General features: G+C 51.5%; 1 protein-coding gene across 1 annotated transcript; it reads right to left on the bottom strand.

The window, feature by feature from the left end:
* Positions 1 to 3,516: 3,516 nt before the first annotated feature.
* CASC3 (CASC3 exon junction complex subunit) lies at positions 3,517 to 19,801 on the bottom strand. The gene is made up of 14 exons (XM_075561779.1): positions 19,504 to 19,801; positions 19,156 to 19,183; positions 18,812 to 18,849; positions 11,495 to 11,653; positions 11,249 to 11,400; positions 10,347 to 10,523; positions 9,516 to 10,192; positions 8,257 to 8,321; positions 7,237 to 7,351; positions 6,864 to 6,962; positions 6,412 to 6,626; positions 5,606 to 5,728; positions 5,397 to 5,457; positions 3,517 to 5,061 (listed from the first exon to the last, which is right to left on the bottom strand). Exons 1-13 carry the CDS (start codon positions 19,732 to 19,734, stop codon positions 5,434 to 5,436), a joined length of 2,103 nt encoding a protein of 700 aa, XP_075417894.1. The 5' UTR covers positions 19,735 to 19,801; the 3' UTR covers positions 3,517 to 5,061; positions 5,397 to 5,433.
* Positions 19,802 to 21,661: the final 1,860 nt, after the last annotated feature.

Raw genomic sequence — 21,661 nt, 5'->3', positions numbered from 1 at the left:
TCGGAGGGGGCAGAGCGGAGGGCCGTGCCAGGCTCCGGACTGGGGGCGAGAGGTGCCCGAGGCTCGCTGGCTGAAGTCCAGTGGCCAGTGGCCGGGGGAGGTGCGGAGGGGACGCGTGCCCGCTCTCAGAAGCCCCCCATGCCAGCTGTGGCCGGCAGGGCCCCGAGGGTGGGCGGGCTGCGGGGCCAATGCCCGGCGCTGCTCTCCTGGGCCGGGCTGCGGCGGCAGAGGCAGCGGGCGGAGCGCAGGGCTGCGAGGACGCGACGGCGGCGGCGGCGGCTGCGCTCCTGGTCGGGGGAAGGTGGCAGAGCTGAGACCGCGCCCCCTCTCCAGGTCCCGCCCCTCCCCGCCCCCAGGCCGCTGGCCCCGCCCCCGGGGCGTGAGGGCACCGGCTTGGGCGCTGGAGCTGACAGTGCGGGTCCACTCAGGGGCTGAATGGCTTTGAGTCCAGACGGTAGGGAAGGGAAGGCGCAAAGGGAGCAAGGGGAGAGGCCTTCCCGCCTCGGGGGCTTTCCGGGAAGGACTCAGGGCAGGCCTGGGGCCTGTGCTCCTGGAGGCAGCTACCTGTACCCAGGTGAGACCTAGGGTTGCTGATAGGGCACCGCTCACTCCGAAACCCGCCAGCATGCACAGGACTCAGTAGCCTCTGGCTTTCTTCTGGAAGAAGAGCTGGGAAGGCCCCCTAGGGGGATTGGCACTGACACCAAGGGTGGTGCCCATCTGCCCTCTCTGGTGGTACGGCCTGACCCATGAGAGGCAGGTACTGGCAGGCAGGGAGCAGCAGGTTGTGGCAGGTCTAACTGGGGGGAGGAGGCAGAGGGGAGGAGAATAGTAGCAAAGCGCAGGGGCACCTCTGCCCCCGGGCAGCAGGAAGAGCCAAGGACGTGCCCAACTGTCACTCAGTGCCATCAGCATAGGCACAGAGAGGCCAGAGTTTACAAGCCAAGGAGTAGGACGAGTGGTACGAATGTTCATGCCAAAGAATCCTTATTCCCAGTGCCAATGGCAGAGCATTCTGTGCCCAAGAGTACACTGCCCCAGCAGGAGGGTACACACACACTGGCTGTGAGCACATCTAGGTGAGGGTTCCAAGGTGGAGGAGTGGCTCCAGGTTCCCGAGGGGTTGAGGTTCCTGGGCACCGACCAGGACCAGGCGGGGCCAGAATGTGAAGCCTGGGAGTGGTGGTAGGCCTGAGAAGGGTGTGTACTCTACATGTGTCACTGTGTGCATGTCTGGTCTCATGGGTGCTGGAACATGTGCTCACAGATAGAGCTTCGCACACCCATCTGTTAGTGGATCTGTAAGAACAGCCAGACACGGTGAGAGCACAGTTTTTTGTCAAAGATGCTGGACTAGAGGTCTGAGAATCAGGCTTTGTGGGTGCTCTTTATTGGACACCCGGCCCCCCACCCCCAGGTTGAAAGGGGAACTGACTACATGACTTGGAGCTTCCCAGGAAGCGTTTCCTGAACCGGATGGGGAGACGGGAGGGCTCTTCTCCCAGCACAAGCCACAGTTACCAGATTAAGCCGGTTGCCTTGGTAACCTCCTCTCTGGGCAGGATTTGGGATCTTCGTTGGTGAGGAAGGGCGAAGAATTGGGGAGGAGTGTGAAGGGTGTGGGGCATGGAAATAAAGGGGTGGAGACTTCTGGAACCTGGAAGGGTGGGCAGCTGAACCCCAGCACTCCTCCAACTCAAGACAGAAGGTCAAGGCTTTGAATCAAGGCGGAAAGTCTTCCAGGTCATGGGCCGTGAGCAGCTGAGTCTCATCCTGACTAGACAATGGGGTCACCGGATGTCCTGCCAACACTCCAGGGCAATCGAATCTGACTGGGAGGTGGGGCCAAGGCCGAAAGGTGCCCAGGTGGTTCTTTTTTGCATCTCACACATTTTCTTTCTCAGGGTGGCTAGAATTCAGGGTGCCCAATCTTGGCCTAGGCTCTGTCCACTCCTGTGCCATCTTCATGTGCTGTGGACCTCTCTGCTCCACTACTGCTTGCTAGCGTCATCTCTTTTAGACCTGAGATGGCCTCAGGACACACCTGACACGAAGTCCCCAGGTGTTACTAATACCTTTGCCTCATTGCCCTTGGAACAACTCAGCCTAAGTGGGCTGCAGATGCTCAGGACAGATAACCTTGGGACTCCCAAGTGCATGTTGGGAAAACGAAGGTAGGAGACCTGTGCGCGGAGCCTGAGGGGGAGGAGCCTCTACCACGGAAAGGAGGTGGTGTGAAAACAACCGTGAGGCAGTGGGAACAGAAACTTAACTAGGTGAGAGCCCTGTGCATGGACTTTGGGGAGACTGAGCAAGTGCTGGGTTACCTAAGGCTGTCACTGGACCCTTACATGCCCCTTCTCTCTGCCCACCAGGCGGCAGGCCGGGAGGGCAGAGAACCTAAGCTTGGCTGAGCTTGACTTTCTCCTTGCTGAGCTGGTTACCAGGGCAACAGGGGGAGCAATGGGATCTAACCGCAAGACTAGGAAGCTAGAGCAGGGGTGAGGTGGGAAGCACTTCTTACTTTCATTTCCCCTGCCAGTAGCCCACCCCCAAGGCTGTCTGCTATTCTGCACATGACCCCCGAACGCCAGCCCTTTACCCACCACCCTGTGGCGGAGGAGAGGGAGACCTAGCAGAATCTACAGGAGAGGTAGTAGGAAAGATCAGGAGAGGAGAGAAGCCAGGACTGTATGGTGGGAGTAGGGAGGGTTCAAGGTACCCCATGAAGCCTGTCTCTGGTGTGAGAATCCCTGGGGCTTAAGGCCAGGTGCTGCCAGTTCCAATTTAAACTCAATGAACATTCCCCAACCCAGGGCCTGGAGGAAGCGTCAGCCAAAGCTGGATCCAAAGTGTAAGAGCCAAGTGGCCTAGGTCATCAGCACTGGACCAAGGCAGGAAGCTCTGACTCAGGACTGGATACGAAGGAGCCTGGGCCTTTTCCTTTTTTCCTGAGGCAGGTGGCTGAGTGCACCATGTCCTCCTCACCCAGGCCTCGTGGCACTCTAGCATCTGGAGACACTTTACCCTGTATGGGCACGAGGAGCGTTTCTGAGCAGCATTGCACTAGTTCTTGTGCCCCTGGCACTTCTAAGGGGCTCCGTGATAGCCTGTTATCCACCTGGAGTTTGGTGGCACAGTATTAAGCACTAAGCTGAGAGCTGAAAGGTCAGAGGTTCGAATCCACCAGTCTTTCAGTATAGACGGGGCAGTCTGCTTTCACGAAACTTATCAACAGCCTGGATGGAGTCTTACTCTGGTATCCAGGGTTGCTGAGAGTCTAAGAGACTCAATGGCAGAGGGCTTTGCTTTTGGGGTTTTATGTGCCATGTGGCTTCTGAGAAAGATAACTTGTGGGGAGGTCCTCACTGCTCTGGGCTTTCATCTTCCAAGTCTGAGCGGCCTCAGTCTGTGACTCCAGGGAGGGGATATTATGAAGTGCTCCCGTCTCGGAATTCCCTTTCCCTCCCTCATCAGGGCCCATGCGAAGCACTGAGAAGTCAAGTTTACAGTCAATTTTATTATCGCCAAGTCACAATGCTGATCACAAATGTGCACCCTTTAAAAACACTTAACAACATCAACAACAAAAAACCCCAAACACAGCAAAATACGCATGGAGGAACTTCTGCAATGAGACACGGGACTGTCAGAGACAACTGTCGCAGTGTCTTAAGGTCTGGGAATCTGGGCACGCTGCCCACACGCTTGTGAGAACATCTTCAGGTTTAAGGCAAAGGGAAGAATCTGCAAAAGGCATGCCCACCCGTTACCCCAGCAGTATCTGGTTTTTCCCTTCTTGGGGTGTGTTTGTGTGTGTGACAGCCTTGAGTGCCTCTCTTCATCCACACCCACGCCTGTGACAAAGTGGTTAGGCCAGTTGTCCAAGAGAAGAGAAACAGTGACCTGACTGGGGAAGACACACAGATGCCTTCTCCCTCAGGTTCTGTAGCAGGACAAGGACAGCAGCCAAGGTCCCCCTGGAAGGGCCTCTCTTCTACAGAGGAGTAGGAGAGGCCTTGCCCCCAGGCATGGCATCGAATTCTGTGTGCAATGACAGGAGTAGAGTGTGAAGGGAAAGCAGTATTATCATGTAAAACTCGTACCAGGAAAGACTGGAAGAGGGATTGCACAGCAGGGAGTAGACTGCTTCTGGGTAATACTTGCCTCTAGAAAGATGCATTGGTCCACAGCAGCTGAAGAGGAGGAGGAGGGGGGGGAAAGATAGAAAGAAGAGAAACATGCCCTCTCTGTCCACGTACCTCAAAGACTGCACCCTAAAGACTGTGCATACAAACCCTTAAGATGCCCAAGGCTCCCTCACCAATCCCCGCTCCCTCACAAAGCCATTGGTTCACCATCTCCCTCCACAATAGAGATCATGTGCTCCGTGGATGACTGAAGACCACCAGAGTTCAAAGAGCACTTGGAACTGGCTCGACAAGGTAGAGCCACTGTGCAGACAGCTATGCAGAGGATGAAACCCGTTAAGGAGAAGCTAAGGATATAGGAGACCACTAAAGACCAACCCAAATGGAAAGGCCAGCTCTTTGGAGACATGGGTGGGAGAAAGCTGGCTGGTACGCTCAACGAGTTAGGATATAGAGGAGAGCCAAAAGGAACCTAGAGGCGCCAGCAAACCAGCAGAATAAACTAAGTTTACTTAAAGCCAGAGCAAGAAACAGAAAGAAGAAAACGCCAAACAAAATTATTATTATGAATACCAAATCAGGCTTTAAAAATGAACATTTTTACAAAACAAAACAGGAAAGATTCCTGGGGAGAGAAAAAAAAATTCTGGGAGGCAGTGAAGAGGAGCAGAAGATGCTGGGCTTCTTGGTCTGGACTCTGGAGGCCGGCCTGCCTGAGCTCAGCTGACTCAAGAAAAGAGTGGAGGGAGTCTTCTCGCTTCTCCCCTTTCCCAAGAGAGCCTGGAGGGGAGGAAGGCTGGCCCTTGCGTCGCTCTCCTCTCCGGAGCGTCGACAGGGGTGGAGAAAAGGAAAAGCAGCAGCAAAATGTTCCTGGGCCTTCGGCGTTTACAAGCCTTTCTGGAGGATTTGCCTTAAAAGAAAGGAAAAAGACAGAAAGCTAAACCCACACTTTTCTCCTCCAACATCTTCAGAACTCGCTCTGCCAAAGCACTTAAAACAGCCCCTTTCCTGTTCCAGTGAGAATACCACCTGTATTTTTTTCCCTTACAGTGTCCCAAATGAAAATGCCAAGTTAACAATGGTTTCTACTTCAACCCTGCCCAATGCCAGGACTCCTTTAAACCTCCCTGACAGGTCCTGCAATTACAAATTAAGTCACCAGTGTGGTGATTCTGTTTACTTGGTAAAACCAAGTACTAGAAGTATTAAGAAGGCTGTAAGAGTCAGAGTAAACTGTATACTTACTTTTATAGTTTAGATTTGAAATATTCACAAACTCAAATTAACTGGAGCCCCTGCTTACAACCTGAAATAATAAAGTTGGAATATTTCATCAGGTCACACACACAAAAGCTGGTTTTCCACAAAAACATCCCTGAAGAGGACAGAACTCCTTGGCAAAGCAAACCCACTGATGGGGGATGTGCCTCCCGTCTAGGAAGGGGCTGGCATACCTCCGGTGGTGGGGGCTTGATGGTGACTGGCTGGGGAGTCCTTCTGGGTGGGGAGGGCTTCGGCTGCACCTGCTGCTGGGCGGGGTTATAGTAGGTCACACCTCCATAGACCTGTGATGGGGCCTGGGACACAACAAACCAGAGATAAAGTGAAGAGTTAATTTATCCATACAACGATGAACGGCAATCATTATTTAATCACACAGAGAAGTGCATCCACTTTGTGCAGTTTTTAAATCTCTAGCTGGCTCCTTTGGAATAAAGTGACCTTAACATGTCACTCCCATTTCTCCAAGTCCTGCCATCAACTGACAAAGGGAAAAAGCTGAGCTCAGTGGTGGAGTTTCATCAGGAGAGGGAGGAGTGAAATACAGCTGCTTTATGCAGCCGGAGAGATGGCAAGACAATGCTGCCGTGAAGAGCCCAACCTACTGCCACGGAGTCAATTCTCCGCCCTGAAGCCCTCTGAAACAGACCAGAAATCTTTACTGGAGCAGATAGCCCCATCTTCGTGGTGGACCCGAACTAATCAACCCCGCAGTGAGTGGCTTGTGCTTAATCCGCTGCACCAGCTGGACTCCTTCATGACTGCTAAGCACCACTAAAGAACTGCAGTGCATGCAGATGATGTGAGCATTACATAAGCTGCACTGCCAGCTCCTGACCACCAAGGGGCACCACATGCAAACAAATGGCATGGAAATGTGCTCATAAATTCCTTTTGCATTCTCCCCAGGCTCTGCTACACATTCCGGTCTGATTGAAGGGTATTTGGAAGTAAAGGATCTGCTCATTAGCCATCTCACCTGTGTGTTAGGATACAGATGAGGAGGTGGTGGGGGAGGCAGAGTCCCCGGAGCATAAGGATAACTGGGATTACCAAAGTTCATGACGCCTGGAGCAGAAAAGTAAGTAGGAGCGAGCAGCTGCTGGGGTGGCGGCTGTCCTGGAGACATGGACACTGGCGGGGGATAGAGGCCCGGATTGGGCAGAGGTGCCGGTGTCTGGTGGGGATGTAAACCTGGACAGAGGAAAGAATGCAAAGCAAGAACCAGATGCTAACACTGTTTCCATGGCTTGACCCAGCGGCCCTGTGCTAGCACCAACAGGCTCGGGATGGGCCCGAGGACTTCCTGCTGCTCAAGCGGCTGGCCAGGGGAGTCAGCCTCGCAAACAAGCAACAGAGGGGCTTGTGAAGCCCCCAACAGGTATCATACGCCCCCTACTGGAAACATACAAGCAGAGGAGCAAAGCTTACCTGGGTGTGGCAGGTGCATTTCTGGCTGCACAATCATGCCCTGAGGAGGCAGTGAGGCGGGGCTGTCGCCATGGGTGTAGATTGGTCCCTGGAACTGCACTGTAAGATAGCACAGTGGGACTCTCAGGAATCTGCATTCTCCAAATCACACGGACAAGCCTTCTTGTCCCCCAAGCCCTTTAAAAGATGTTCAACAGACAGTATCTGACAACCACTGAGAGAAGTCAAAAGGAAATCTAGAAGGCTGGCCTTTGGTGAGGGGGTTCAAAATACCCCTGAAAGAATAGTATCCAAAGACAATGGTATTTTCCCACGAACTTTCTGAAGTCTCTTTTGCCATCAATACGGTACCCTAACCACCGATGACACTCACGTGGGTCGTAGTAGTGCCCCTCCACGATACTGATATGCACAGGGGGGGTGGGGGGCTCTGGCACCGGTCTCTGTCGCTGGGATGAATAGCGTTTGGCTCGACCGCCCTGGACCCCCTGGGATAAAGAGAAAGGCCCTTTTGCCCCTTCTACTTTGGGCACAGACTTCACAGCAAGTCCCACCTTCCTCTAGACCAGCGGTTCTCAACCTCCCCAATGCCGGGACCCTTTCCTACAGTGCCTCATGTGGTGGTGACCCCCCAACCATAACATTATTGTCGTTGCTACTTCATCACTGTCATTTTGCTACTGTTATGAATCGGGTGACCCCTGTGAAAGGGTGGTTTGACCCCGAAAGGGGTCACACCCCACAGGTTGAGAACTGCTGCTTTAGACAGACAGACACACACCAAAAAAAACCCTCACCATCATTGCTGACTCATGGCAGTGGCCCTATAGGTAGAACTGCCCCCGCGGGCTCCCAAGACGAGACTCTTCATAGGAATAGAAAGCCCTCTATTCCTCTTGTAGAGTCGCTGGTGTTTTCTTTCAAACTGTTGCCCTCTCAGCTCGCGAGATGGCAGCCCAATGGGTAATCACTATGCCATCAGGGCACCTGACCTTTTTAGGGGCTGCAAAAATACTATCGTATATTACTGGAGGATAAGCTGATCTGAATAGCAGCCGAGGCAGCTATTTTACCACAAAAACTCAACCTTCCTAATGCGGCGACCCTTTAATACAGTTCTGGGGTGGTGGGGGGAAATGTGCTGAGGACTCACTTGGCTTATACATGAGTATAAGTGGTCATTTGTTCTGATCAAGACTTTCTAAAGCCAATTAAAAAATTAGAAAATCAAGATTTGTTAACCCGAACCTAAGCCCTCTAATCTACGTTTTGGAGATACAAAATAAAAGATGGGTAATCAATGGGGAAACTGATTTCCAGATTATCTTGGCTTAAAGAGTGACTCAGCTGTAACATGTAGCCTCCCCAACACCCCCTCCCCCCTTCTCTGTACCATTTCTTCCATCCGGTTAAATGGAGGTGGTGGTCCTGCTCCCATGTGGATGTGGTTGGGCACACCTATAATAAGCAAAAAAGTCACTGCTGGAAAGAGACCGACAGAGTAGCACCCCAAGATGCCCTCAAGAAACTGTCAGGCTGAGAAAACCCAGAGCAGGAGGGGCTTTCTCCCACATGCCTTTGATGTGATCTCTGCTGCCTGTGAACACCAACCAACCAACCAAACTCACAGGAACCCTGCAGGACAGAGTAGAACTGCCCCTGTGGGTTTCTGAGACAAACTCTTCACACAGGAGAAAGCCTCATCTTTCTCCTGGAGCAGCTGGTAGTTTCGAACTCCTGACCTTGTGGTTAGCAGCCCATCACATCAAACCACCAGTACTTGGAATTTTGCACTCATTATAGCCCACTAATGACACAAGTCACTGAACAGCTTTTTGGAAAATACAATTTCTTCAGTGAGAACACCTAAGCTCAAGATTCTCCCATCAAGCACTTCCCTCCAGTGAATCCCAGCGGTGAGAAGTGGCACACTGAAGGGAATCAGTAGGGGCACACAGCCACACCAGGTTCCGCTTGGGCTGCGCTAGTTTTTGTTCAAGAATCGCTCACATCAAAGGATAATGAAGCTCCCAGTCTTCTTTAAGGCTTTACAAAATTTCACACGGCTGAGTTAAGACTTCAAAAACCATGTGAACTATCCCTCAACCAAGTCCGGTTGGAAGAAGAACAAAGTAGAATTGGCAAATGGGTAGGAGGCAGTCATGGTCTCTAGAACCTTGCTGTCCAGAGGCTCTCTGGACATATGAATTTAAATTAATTAATAAAAGTTCAGTTCCTCAAAGTCATTCTGGCCACATTCCAAATGTTTAAGAACCATTTGAATGTTTCCATCATTCCAGAAAGCTCTACCAGGCAACCCTGTTGTAGGAGACTAAGAAAATTAGAGGTCACTCTTTCAGGAAAATTAAAAAAGATCCTGATCAAAATTCAAACTATGTAAGTTCAGACACTTAACCATGAACTATAATCCACTTTTTCTAGAGTGCTAAGTACAGCACTGATGACTGACTGATAACTTCACAGTGGGCAGAGGTGGGTGATCTTGAGCAACAGATAAAAACGGTTCTGAGAATTTACCTACAAAGATACTTGCTCACAGAAAATGAAAAAGCAGCTATTGGCCAGACACCCACGACACGAGAAGCCAAAGGAGTAAAGGGGAAAGAAACTAACCCACCCCAGAGCACCTACCCCGAAGTTCCCGTGGCTGCAGGAATGGAGGCTGCCCTGGAGTCCAGTTCTGTTCCGTTATCGTTAGCTGTGCCACATCTTGCTCAAGCCCCCCCGTTCCAGAGTCCACAGGTGCCTCCCAGTTTCCAGGCTTGGCAGGTGGAGGAGGGGCAGTCTCTGGGGCTGGAGGTGCTGGGGTCAGCCCCTCAGGAGGAGGGGGCACCTCTTCGGCAATCTTGCCAGCGTCTCCAGCTTTGGTTCTGGTTCTTCTTGCCCGAGAATAGGACTTCTTCTCAATGGGCCTCTCTGGGGCCGGTGGGGTGGCTTCAGGAACAGGAGCTGGCGTCTCTGAGGACGCCTCTTCCTTTTCGGGACTAGGATGCACTTGAACATCTGCTTCTGGGGAGGGATCCCTTAGTGGAGTCTGCTCCAGTCGCCGGGACCGGTAACTAGTCTCGTGCTTAAGAGTCTCACCAGACCGGCCACCATATGGCCCACCCGTCTCCATGGGCCGAAAACCAGGGCGACCTTCCTTGAGGCGAGAGTAGTTCCTGGGTGTAGACATGCGGCCAGTACCTGCAGCATTCCTGTTAATAAATGTCCTGGGTGGTAACATGCCCCCAGGGCCCTGGTGGCGATGGGATTTGTTTGGTCGCTCGCCGATCCAGTTGGGATCTCTCTGCGGAGGACTCCCAAACCTAAAAAACAGGAGGGAGGAAAATCTTTCGAATCAAATAACGAGAGGAACCAGCAGTGAGACGGGGAGACCACCCATAGCCCTCAGCCACTCGACTGCGGGCTGAGGGGAATGCTTCTACAAAGAGTAACTGCCCAGGCTCAAGAAGTCTTTACCTGGGCTTCCGCGCCCGGCGTGGTCTGATGTCATCAGGATTGCGAGCAGAGCGAATGTCATAGCCATAGAGAGCAATGAGCTCCTGCCGGGACTTGGGCGCCTGCTCGTCTTCCCGGAACTTATCATGCTCCCAGCGACCTTCATCTTTCCACAGCTTCCGCTGACGCCCCTTAGGTCTGGACAAAACCAAAGACCACAGATTGGCAGAAGCTGCCAAATAGAGATAGTCATAAAGCTAACTGGGCCAGGGAGGAGCCAGCAGGGACCTTGTGTAGCCTCCCCATCTTCTCAGCCTCAACAGACAAACTGGTCTTCTCAAAGCAAGAGTGATCGGAATACCTTCGAGCCTTAGACTCAACCCCAACAGGCAGGGCAGCATGTGGCGCCGCCTCCGAAGCGGTCAGTGCAAGGACTTCACGGCAGAGGCTCTGTCTGAGCTGCAGGTTCAGCAGGCAGTGGGAGTGGGATGGTTATGGGAGCAGAGGTTCTGGATACAGTGGGGGCACATGATCCAGAGGCACCCAGTAAGCCACGCTTCACTTTCCTCATCTGTCCAAGAGTGAGAACTGTAGCACTGACCTCCCACTGTTGTTCGGAGTAACAAGTAAGGGAATACAGGCAGGTCCCTAGCATCGTGCCTAACACTCTCATGGACATCCAGTCAACTCTGACTTAAAGTGACCCTAGGGGCCAGAGGAGAACTGCCCTGGAGGTTCAACGCTCTAAGTCCTCTGGGAACCGAAAGCCTCATCTTCCTCCCACGGAGCGGCTGGTGGGTTCTAACTGCTGACCTTGAGGTCAGCCGTCCAAAGCAACCCACCAGCCACCGGGACTCCTCCGTGGCACGGTGATAAACACCTGCACGCTACTAGCAGCAGCAAAAGCAGCATGTGGCTGTTACCTGACTTCCTCCTCCTGGGTTTGCCCTCGAAGGTCATGCTCAAAGAAGAGCCCTTTCCGGGGTATGTACGCCGGGTTCTTCCGATCCTCGTCGTCATCCAGATGCCTGGGGCCCTTTTCCCCCACTTTGTTCTCCACAGGCTCTGTGCTCTCCTGGAGAAGAGAGGCGAGCTCCTAAGCGCATCCAGGGGAAAGCATGCCCAGGGCCCAGCGCAGCCCAAGAGGCAGGTCTCAGGTGGGTACCGACCTGGCCATCCCCGCTTTGCCGCTCCCCGGTGACCGTGCCTTTGCTGTCGGGCTTCTCTTCGCCCTTCTCTTCTTTTGCTGAGCAATTAGCAGCATCGTTGGCTTCGGATTTCAGGTCGACTTTGGAGTTTTCGTCCTCACTATACTCCCCTTCTTCACCCTGAAACAAACATGCCGTGGCAGCTGTGACGGCAGATCGGCACAGTGCCGGGCAGGTTTCCCAGTCTCTTTAGGGAAGCAGCTTCTGACCCACGCTGACCACAACCCACAGAAGAAAAGCAACCATACAAGTTACCAGCAGTTCCCTTCAAAAGAGCACAAGAAAAATGTGGGGTGCAGGTGAGGGTGCGCGTGCGCACGCACACACACAGTTTCTGTTGACACATTTAAGGTTTCTAGGAAAAATGCAAGGAGCCACTAATACTTCCACCATCCAAACCTCCATCTGACAATTCTATTTTCTGCAGTATGAGTTCCCTTAGCCACCACCTCTGTCCACCTAGTAAGAATGTAGCCTGATACACATTAAAGACTTAGCAACCACCCCTCCCTCTCGTCGTTCTCTAAAAACGCCCTCCTGTCACCATCTTTTCCCTGGACACCCCATGAAGGAGGGGTCATCCTGCTGGTGGCATGGGCAGTGTTACATCTGTCAACAACAAGGAGGGTCACAAGGCCAGCCTCTAAACAGGGGCCACTGAGTCGGAACAGGTGTGGCGAGCTCTGGGTAGGAGGAGGAGCCGCTCAAGCTCATAATGAGGCAGAGTTACAGGCTAGAGACCATTTGGAGACACACAGACACTGAGGTCCAAGGGCAGGTGATCGCATTCGCATGCCAGGGTACAAACACTGCTGCTGCACACTGGTCACGTATTTTCCTTGGGGGCCAACTTTTGGGCTCAGACTGCTCCCTAACTCCAGGCCCAGGGAGGTCCCAGAAGCTGGTCAAACACACTTCACATAAGCTTCCCGATGAAACCGGCAGCTCTCCAACCCCCTTCTTGCCTCTCCAGAGAGGCCAGCCTATCCTTTCCCAAACCTTCCTGGCTCAGGATTTCCAGAAAGGGGATTTGGGTAGGAAGCCCACAGAAAATGAGGGCGACTGCTTGATGACACCCTTACTAGAGCCGTGACCCACAGCTTTGTGCCAACCAAGTGCCACTTCCCTCAACAAGAGGCTTTCCTCCTCCTAAGATGGCGATAGGTGAGAGGGAGAATCAATCCGCTCTTTCCATGGGCTCGTGGTGCCCTTCAGGTCTTGGGGCAAACATGGCAAGATCCTTGTTTTAATTGACTAAGCGGCGCCCACCAGTCACCACACACTGACTGAGTTCAAACAGATGAAAATAGGACCTGCCTGGTTAATGAGGGAGCTTCGTGTCAGGCTCCGCCCCTCCAGTCTGGGGTGGAATATCAAAGTAGGCAACTCTTTTATTCCAAATGAGAAACTCCACTTGTTTCCAAGGCAGGGCAGAAAGGTTAAAAATTGACCTGGTCTACCTGCAGCCACCCAGTGCCCCTGGTGTCCGTGCGCTGCTTTGGCTCAGAGCAGCCTGCCTCTCGGAGGCTCAGACCCTGCACACTGGGTACGAAGGCACGGCGTTGGAGTCTTCCTCCTTCCCAATGGCTCTTCCAGCTGCAACTCCTCCAGCCTCTGGAAACCTCTGAGCCTGCTCGCCACCGGCTCTATCTGTCCATCTCTGCCAGGGCCCACCTGGCACCAACAGCCTGTCGCTCGGAGCTGCACACCCTGCCCTCAGCCCTTCCTGGGAGGCTGTGTGGTGGTTGTTGGAGCAAACCTGCTTCACTGATCGAAACACCCTAGTCCTCGAGCAAGGGGTGCTGATGGCACAACCTGGGAGCACCACCCAGCAGGCCTGTGGGTCAGAGAGCGACCAATCTTCCCTGTAAAGATGCCAGGAGAACACATGGGCAATTCTACGCTAATGCAGTGGCTGTGAGTTGAAAATGGGCTTCACAGCACCTGGCAACGGTCCTGGACCAAACCAACCGCTCCTGTTCTCGCCCACTCATCCATTCCCCTTCACCCTGTCTCCATCGCCCTCTCCCTATCAGGCAGCCCTTCCTCCATCGCTAGTGAAGGCCCCAGGGCCTCTTCCCTTGCCACCCTCACATGCCCAGGCTGGCGCCAACTCGAATGTCTGCTCTGCTTTCTCTAGGTCACTGATGGTCTCTGAGGGGGCGTGCGCGCGCGCACACACACACACATATCTCACAACAGCGCCGTCTCCAACCTCAAACCGACAGATAACCTTCCAGAGTCTCCCCCTGTGTAGTCTGTCCTAAACCTCTCATCTGGAAATCCCCAAGCCCACCCTCCTCAACCTCTTCTGGCAAAGAAATCCAAAGAAAAACCTGCCAGCTTCCTCCCCCGTCTGACTTCCCCACCCATGCTTTCTTCTTCTCTGTAGCGACAATGGAGGGTGTTTTTCCTTCAGTGTTGCCTGCTTCCTATTTCTTCCACAATCAGTCAAGGACCCAATACACTTATTACCAATCACCAGCCTTTTCTTACCCCACCTCCCTGTCCCTTCCCATGCACCTTCAGCCCCAATGTTAAACTACCGTCAAACTGACTCTTGTTCTCAAGAACAGTTTCTTCAGGTACCATTCCTGTAGCCCCCCACCCCATGCCATTTGTGTGTGTGTAAAAAATGGCAGCACACAGTTTTTTAATTTCTCTAAACCTTCCCCCCAACAAAGACTGACCTTCTAGATAAAACCAAAAACCTTTAGACAACATCACAACAAAACTAGGTGACAGGGTGCACTCTCAAGCCTCAAAATATATGCCAGCCTGCCAGCCCAGGGCCAACACAGACAGATCTGGCGGGCGAGATCTGGCAGAGGAGAAAGTGGAGAGTAGCAGCAACCCAAGGAAAGTCTGGACTAATCAAGAGAGAGAGTCACTGGACGGGAGCTGATCACGAGGATCTACATATAACCCCTTCCCTGAGGGGTGGACAACAGAAAAGTGGGTGAAGGGAGATGTTGGGCAGTATAAGGCATGACAAAATAATAGATTATCAAGGGTTCATGAGGGAGGAGGAGGAGGAAGGGAGGGGGAAAATGAGGAGCTGATGTCAAGGGCTCAAGTAGAAAGCAAATGTTCTGAGAATGATGATGGTGACAAATGTACTAATGTGCATGACACAATGAATGGATGTATGGATTGTGACAAGAGCTGTACGAGTCACCAATAAAATGATTTAAAAAACAAAGAGAGGTTCACTGGAAACCCAGTGGGCAAAACAGATTGGCAGCGGAAGTGAGGCAGGGTCTTGCTGCCACCCCCGACAGCTTGAACACAGGGGCTTGGGAATGTGTCTGAAGGGGCCAAAGCAGTCTACCGTTCTGAACTCTTCTGACTGGACCCCTCAGAGAAACGATGGAGCAGAGGATGAACCCCACTGCTGAGAGGAGAGCAAGAGGCTGAAGGGGCGGAAGGGAAGAGGAGGTTGGGGCGGGAAACAAAAGCAGGGATCACAGGAAACAAGGCTCCACCTGTTGGAACACGACAGGAAGTTAACAGGAGCTTGAAAAAGCAACTGTGATCCCACTTTCCTGCTACAGGATCAAGAAAATGAGGTTGACGTAAAAAATAAGGAACAGAAAAGCATGAAGGTCAGATCTCATAGAAATTTATTGTAAGTGAAAAAACAGGATAACATTTTTAACTATAGTGCATCAGAAAGACATGCACGTATCCTTAAAATTGTCCATTTTATCTCAAAATGTGCTCACAGATGAAAAGAGAATTTCATTTTTCAAAACAAAAATTGGGAAAACATCCATTTTTTTGAAGCAGAATTAGAAAACCTCAAGAATGAAATGACAAAACCCAGGAGGAAATTAAAAATGGAAGAAAAAAATAATTTTAGATACAATGCCCAAACCAGAAGAAATAAACCGAGCAAGTAATGATCTTAGAGAAATGAAATGTGAAAAGGAGAATAAAATTTAATTAAAAACGAGGGAGAGAAAATAGAGGAAAAAAAGAGCACGTTTGGACAATAAAAGATCCTCTGGAAAGTACACCACCAACTTGACTGTACTGACCTGGAACCACACCGAGACAGATCCCAAAACAAGGACTGGACCCTAACGAGGGAAAAGGTCCTCTGGACATGAGATCTAGACAAAAACAGCAGGTGGCCTCAAGGGGGGAGGGAAATTAGATAATCATCAGTGTGTTCAATATAAGATCTAGGGAAATCAATTTACAGAAAACATATAGGAGAAGCGTGTAAGATTGCGGAATCCGAAAAATCTTGTGAGTAAATCCAACGTAAAAGAAAAGGGATGGCTGGCCAACATATAAATTAAGACAGATCAAATGTCAAGAAATGGACAAGAATAAACCGCATTTTGGTAACGATAGTTGGTAACTAAAAAGAAAAAAAGGAGGGAATTCTTATGACAGCCTGGGTGATCAAACCTCTTTCTCAGTGAAGTTTAGAGATGCTAAAAATGTTCTGTTATCTGTACTGGCCAATTGAGTCTATGCTGGCCACTAGTCCCATGTGGCTACCTAATACCTGAAAGGTGGCAAGATTACAGAGAACTAAAGTCTTCGGTTTAATTAACTCCAAGAACTACTCGTGGCTGGTGCCTACTGTACAGAGCAGGTTCTTTAATCTCAAAGCTTCCAAAACTTAACCCACCACCTTCCTTCCAGAGCTCCTCCTCCGCCCCGCCCCCTTTCTTAGTGACTAGCAGGATGGGCATCTCTTGGATTCCATCGTAACCAGGTTCCAATTCAATCCAGAGGTTCTATTAATACAACCCCACCCGAATCTCCCTTACATCTGCCCACATCTTTCGAGTCCACCTCCACATCTCCCTACGGCCTCACCGTCATCACACTCACGGGGCTACAGCAATCCCTGCCTCTGGCCGCGCCTGGGCCACAACCCACGCTCTACACTTGAAGCCTGTGCACTCATCACTTCCTTCCCTGCGACTAGAATCACAGACAGAATTCAAGCTGACATAAACTCAGCCACACACTCGCATCAGTGTTTCCATGGCCAACCTCCAAACCCCTTTTCTGCTTTTTGTGGAGATCTTCAACATCTGCTTCAGAGAAAATCAAAATCATCTTTTATCAATTACCTCATGAACTCCACACCTTAAAAACCTTCCAATTCTGTCCCTTCCATTTTCCCTGCCACCACTCTGGTCATGCCACCCTCCCTGCTGGCCGGGACCGCCCCAAGAGCTTTTTTACCCAAATTCTCTGCCTCCAATCTTGCTCCCCTTGCATCAGTTCTCCTCATAGTAGGTAAGGTGATTGTTAAAGAATAATTCTTAAATTTTACAGCGCAGAGAGCGTCAACTGGAGATTTTGTTCCAATGTAACCCTCTCACTAGTCTCCCCCAGGGCCCCTAGAGCCTCATCAGTGTGGGGGGGGGGGGAGGAGGGGAGGCGTGGGGAGGGTGCTGCCTACTGGAAATGTAGGTGTTACTGGCATCTGACAAACACTGCTCTAATATGTACGACTAACATCACACTCTTTTAAAAGTTTTTTATTAATAACCTTTTCATAGCCTTTTCACTTCTGTAGAATAAAACAAAACAACGCTTAACCTGGCTTACAAGATATTTTAAAATGTGCCTCTGATTCATCTCTTCCCACACGGTCTTTCCTTGTCCTCTGAGATTCTGCTCACATGAAACGTTTCATTCGTATTCTGAACCTTGCCATGCAGTCTGTCCTAGACTGTCTTCCCAGACAGGGTTCCTTCTGTGCAGAAAATGCTTTGCCTAGCAAACTCCCACTCATCCTCAGGTCTCTGTCTACACATCCCTTCTACAAGTACTTCCAGAGCACCTGTAGTTCAGGATGTGCACCAGCACTGTGGTGATTCCCCCCTCAAGCCCATTTCATGGTTGGTTTTTACTGTAAGACCGGGTTTCTTTGGTTAAATTGTAGGTTCTGATTCAGAGTATCACAAGTGGAAAGGCAAATTCTCAGCAGGGAGTTGGACCGGATCTAACCAGTGTCAGGCCACGTTCCAAGTATATACACATACACTTGTGACTTCAAGGGCTGTATTATGTATGATGTAGTGACTTTAATTGCATTCACCAGGTTGTGCAACTGTAAGCACTACTGTTTCCAAAATTTCTCTAGACCCCTAAGCAATGATGCACTTTCACCATCTCTCCCACCGGGGAATGACTTTCCTAACTCCCTGTTGTCCCCCTCAAACTCAGACTATAAACTCCAGGCAGACAAAACCACATCCGACTTTTAGCTGGCACGGAGCAGGTACTTATTCAAGGGAAAGAACAAGCCAGGCACTTCCCAAAGTTGTCCTTGCTCACTCATTCACCTTCTTTCTGAAACTCTTTTTGTCCCAACAATGCTCCAGTCACACCAAGCAAGCTGCTTTCCATTTCCAAAAGCCACCTTCTCTCTCACCTGCTGTTCTCTCTGCTGGGAACACATTCTGTTTTAGTCTTTCCTGCCTGCCCAGAGTCAGGTTCAATGCCCAGTCGCCCCACATTCCTTTAATTATCTCAGCAGTTGTCAGGAAATCCTAGATAGCCTGAATTCCTGACTGGCTTCCCTAATAAGTCAGAATATCCTTCAAGGTAGGAAGTTAGTTACAGTGTTTACTATGGTACCTCCAGGGCTTTGCACAGAGTCAAAGATGCTGAAACAAATCTTAGCTCTTTAAGATTTGGGTCAGAGACTCTCTGATCCACAACACAGTTTTCCCTAGATGCTACTCATCCCCCAAATCCAACATTTAGGACTCTACTCGAGTCCCAAGAAACAACCCGCCAATGGCATCTCTATCAGCTCATCCAATCAAAACCGGTCAACTCACAAAAGCCCGCCTTAAGGAAAGTGACTTTTGCCTAAAGATATTCGATGGCACAACCCTCATGCATGAACCAAGACGCTCATGGCACAACCCACTGAGCAACCTTGCCTTTGCTAGGTCTGTACAGAAAAGTAGGGCACACATCCAACTGGCTGGCTTTTCGAACTAGGCACCATGACATCAACTATCGTTCTTCTCCTGAAGGGCATCAGGATGCTTCCATCCTCTTAATAAGAACTTCCATTTCTTCCAACAGGGAAAGAAGCCAACTTAGTAATGGTGGTAATTACTGTGGCTTCAAAAGCTGATCCCCAAGTCCCCTCACTTTAACAAGACCCTTGGTAACAACCTTTGAGGTGCCCAAGGGATGCCACCACCTGAGGAGCAACAAGTGGATCAAGGTGTGTACATAAAAATACATCCCCACCCACACAAGAGGGAAACACAGCCAGACACTCACCTCCGAGTCTTCGGCACTTTCATAATCTGAGAGAACAGCTGAAGGTGAAGAGAAAGGTGAATGGAAAACATGCAACACAATGATCTTAATTACATTTCAGGGCTGCTTGCTGGGTGTCGGGCTTGGTAAAACGCACTTGAGTCTGACATCAATCTTTGAGGGTGACACAATTTTACAGATAACAAACGGGGGAACCAACTTTTTCAAGATGCTACTGCCAAAAATCGATGCGCTTAATCACCCCATTCGGAAAGAGCGGCTTTGTAGCATCCTCCCCCCAAGTGTCCTCAGTCTGGGTGCTCAATAACAACTCCAGTCAGGGTGGGGTCAAGGAGGCTGCTTACCATCGCCCTCGATGCCGTCTTCGCTCTCCTGAAGGAAAGATGGTAGGGGTTAGTTCTGGGTTGGCGGAGCGGGAGAACCGCGGGAGGGATGCTCAAGCCTCGAGACAAAATGGTTGAAACGAGTGACGGGGAAACTGCATCTTGAACTGGTGGCAACCGAAGGAGGTCTGGTTCTCTTCGCCTCTAGCCCAACTGTGTGAACCAACATCCGCTTTCCGCGTTACCCTCCTCCTTCCAGAAGCCCCCCCCCCCACGCCCGCCTGGGCAGCGCCCCGCTCGGGCCCAGCCTCGGCCACCGACCCCCGGCCTCCCGGGCCCCCCGCGCCGTGCCCGCCGGCGCGCACTCACACACTCGGACTCCTCGGCGCTCGGGGCGCCCCCGCTCTCCACCCGCCGCAGATGGAGGGCCCCGGCCCGGCCTCCGCGCTGCGACGGCAGAGAGCCGCTGCCTCCGCCCGCAGCGCTGCCGCTGCAGCTTCCGCCGCCCCGCGCCGGGGAGCCGCCACTGTCGGAGCCTGAAGCGCCAGACTCCTCGTCCTCCGTGTCCTGGGATGCGCGCTGCCGCCGCCGGTCCGCCATCTTACGGAGAACGGCCGCCGCCGGCCAGCTCCTGACGCACCGCGCCCGTCGCAGGGGCCGCTGGGAGCCGCGAGACCAAGTCCCGGCATGCTCCACGGGCGGCGTGTGCCGCTCCGCGTCCCGGGGCGGGGGCGTGGCCGGGGCGGGGCGGGGGCGTGGCCGGGGCGGGCCCGGGCCCTGCGGCACGTTTGCGGGCGAGAGGGATTACGTAGGTCCGCGTACAGGGGGCGTGGTGCGGTGCCCCTCTTCTGCGGGCTGGCCGGGGGCGAGGGGAGCTGGAAGCGGGCGTTCTGCTCCGGTTCCGGCCATCTTGGGCTTTACGGATGGTCTGCGTCAACCTGTCGCCGTCTCTTGGCAGCTCTGGGGCAGCTTGCCTGGTTTCCTATTCCCACTTGTCGTTTCTACCTGCGTTTGAGGCAGGTTCGTTTGTTTGGTAAAGTCCCCACTCCAGGTAAACCTCTAACGTCGTTGTGCTGCGGCAGATTGGCCCAGCAGCTCAGTCTCAGCGGAGGGGCGGACTGGAGTGACGCCGGAAGGGCGTGATGCTGCAGCAGCGCTCGGCCTTCCCGTGTCTCCCCACCCCATCACCTCTCCCCAAACATGCCAGTCTGAAGCAGGATTCCACAACCCGTTTTAAAAGAATGATAACCGGCTAGGGCTCATAGCCCCAGCTGATAGGATTTACTTATTTTAAAAATATCATTTCATTGGGGCTCTTACAGCTCTTATAACAATCCATACAACCATTATGTCAAGCGCTTTGGTACATGTTGTCATCATCCTTTCCAAAACAACTTCTTCCTACTTGAGCCTTTGGTATCAGCTCATTCCCCCCAGCTCCCTCCCACCCTCATGAACCTTTGATAAATGATAAATTATCGTTATTTTCAGTGATTTCCTTCTTAAGGGCTACCGGACTGGTAGATGAAGGAAATGCTTTAGTCTTGGCATTTGTCAACTATGGTATCCCTTGACCAGAAGGATATACCAGTTGAATGCACTGAATTAGTTTGCCTACAGGAGTGTACAGAAACACGTCCCAGAGGGCCCTGTGGCCAAGCACTGGGTTCTGTCCTAATACTTTTACAAATGATGCAATTGAGGATAATCAAAGGTATCACTCACTGTCATCCAGTCAATGCCTTCATAGTGAGCCACCTGTGGGTTTCAGAGACTGTTTACAGGAATGTAAAACCGTCTTTCTCCCCGGGAGTGGCTGGTGGTTTTGAACAGCTGACCATAAGGATGGCAGCCCAATGCATAACCACTGCACCACCAGGGCATGGACAACACGAAACTGGAAGGCATTATGAATGCCTACAGAAACAGTACCGGGATAAACATCTCAATGAGCTAAGCCAGTGGCCAAATGGAATGTAAAGCCAGCTCTAAAAACCGCTTGCCAGAGTTCAAAATGGAGGATGCACGATTGAATGTTTTTAGAGGATGCCATTGATCACAAGCTGAAGTGGTGTAAACCTGACTGCCAAGTTTAGTGTCTAAATAAAGACCATGAGAGCCCTCCCTTTGTCCTTCAGTTGGTTGGGTTAGGAGACTAAAAAATTCAAAATCCTGTCCTGTGAGGAAAACCACAAAGTTCTGTGAATATTTGGTATTGAGAGAGGACTTTAGATAGCAATCTATATTATAAATTCTTTTTTTTTAACCTATAAATTCCTTTCAATTGTTACAAACTCCAAGGATTCTCCATCTCCTTTGCTTAACATTTCTATTTCTGAGTTTGGAGGAACACGGGGCAGAGGTGAAACCTCAAATGTAAAGGGAAACATATGCCTGAGATGAAAGGAAAAGTAATGTGTTTTTCTATGGATATTTTTCTAATGTGTTAAAGTACAACATGCAACATTATCTAATGCTTCCCAACAAACCTAATAAAGTAAAACAAATCCAAAAAATTAACAGCCAC

The sequence above is a fragment of the Tenrec ecaudatus genome, chromosome 10 (assembly GCF_050624435.1).
Source record: "Tenrec ecaudatus isolate mTenEca1 chromosome 10, mTenEca1.hap1, whole genome shotgun sequence".
In the NCBI taxonomy this organism is placed as follows: Eukaryota; Metazoa; Chordata; class Mammalia; order Afrosoricida; family Tenrecidae; genus Tenrec; species Tenrec ecaudatus.
The sequence above is the reverse complement of the archived record's forward strand: the minus strand, read 5'-3'. Positions and strand labels throughout refer to the sequence as shown.

Bases quoted from the DNA above. Each gene is read 5' to 3' on its own strand.
- CASC3 (XM_075561779.1), bottom strand. From the start codon at position 19,734: ATGGCGGACCGGCGGCGGCAGCGCGCATCCCAGGACACGGAGGACGAG. The intron at 18,850-19,155 runs GTAAGCAGCCTC...CTTCACCTTCAG, and splicing joins AGACGGCATCGAGGGCGATG to CTGTTCTCTCAGATTATGAA. The intron at 5,729-6,411 runs GTGAGATGGCTA...GTTGTGTCCCAG, and splicing joins ATCTGTATCCTAACACACAG to GCCCCATCACAGGTCTATGG.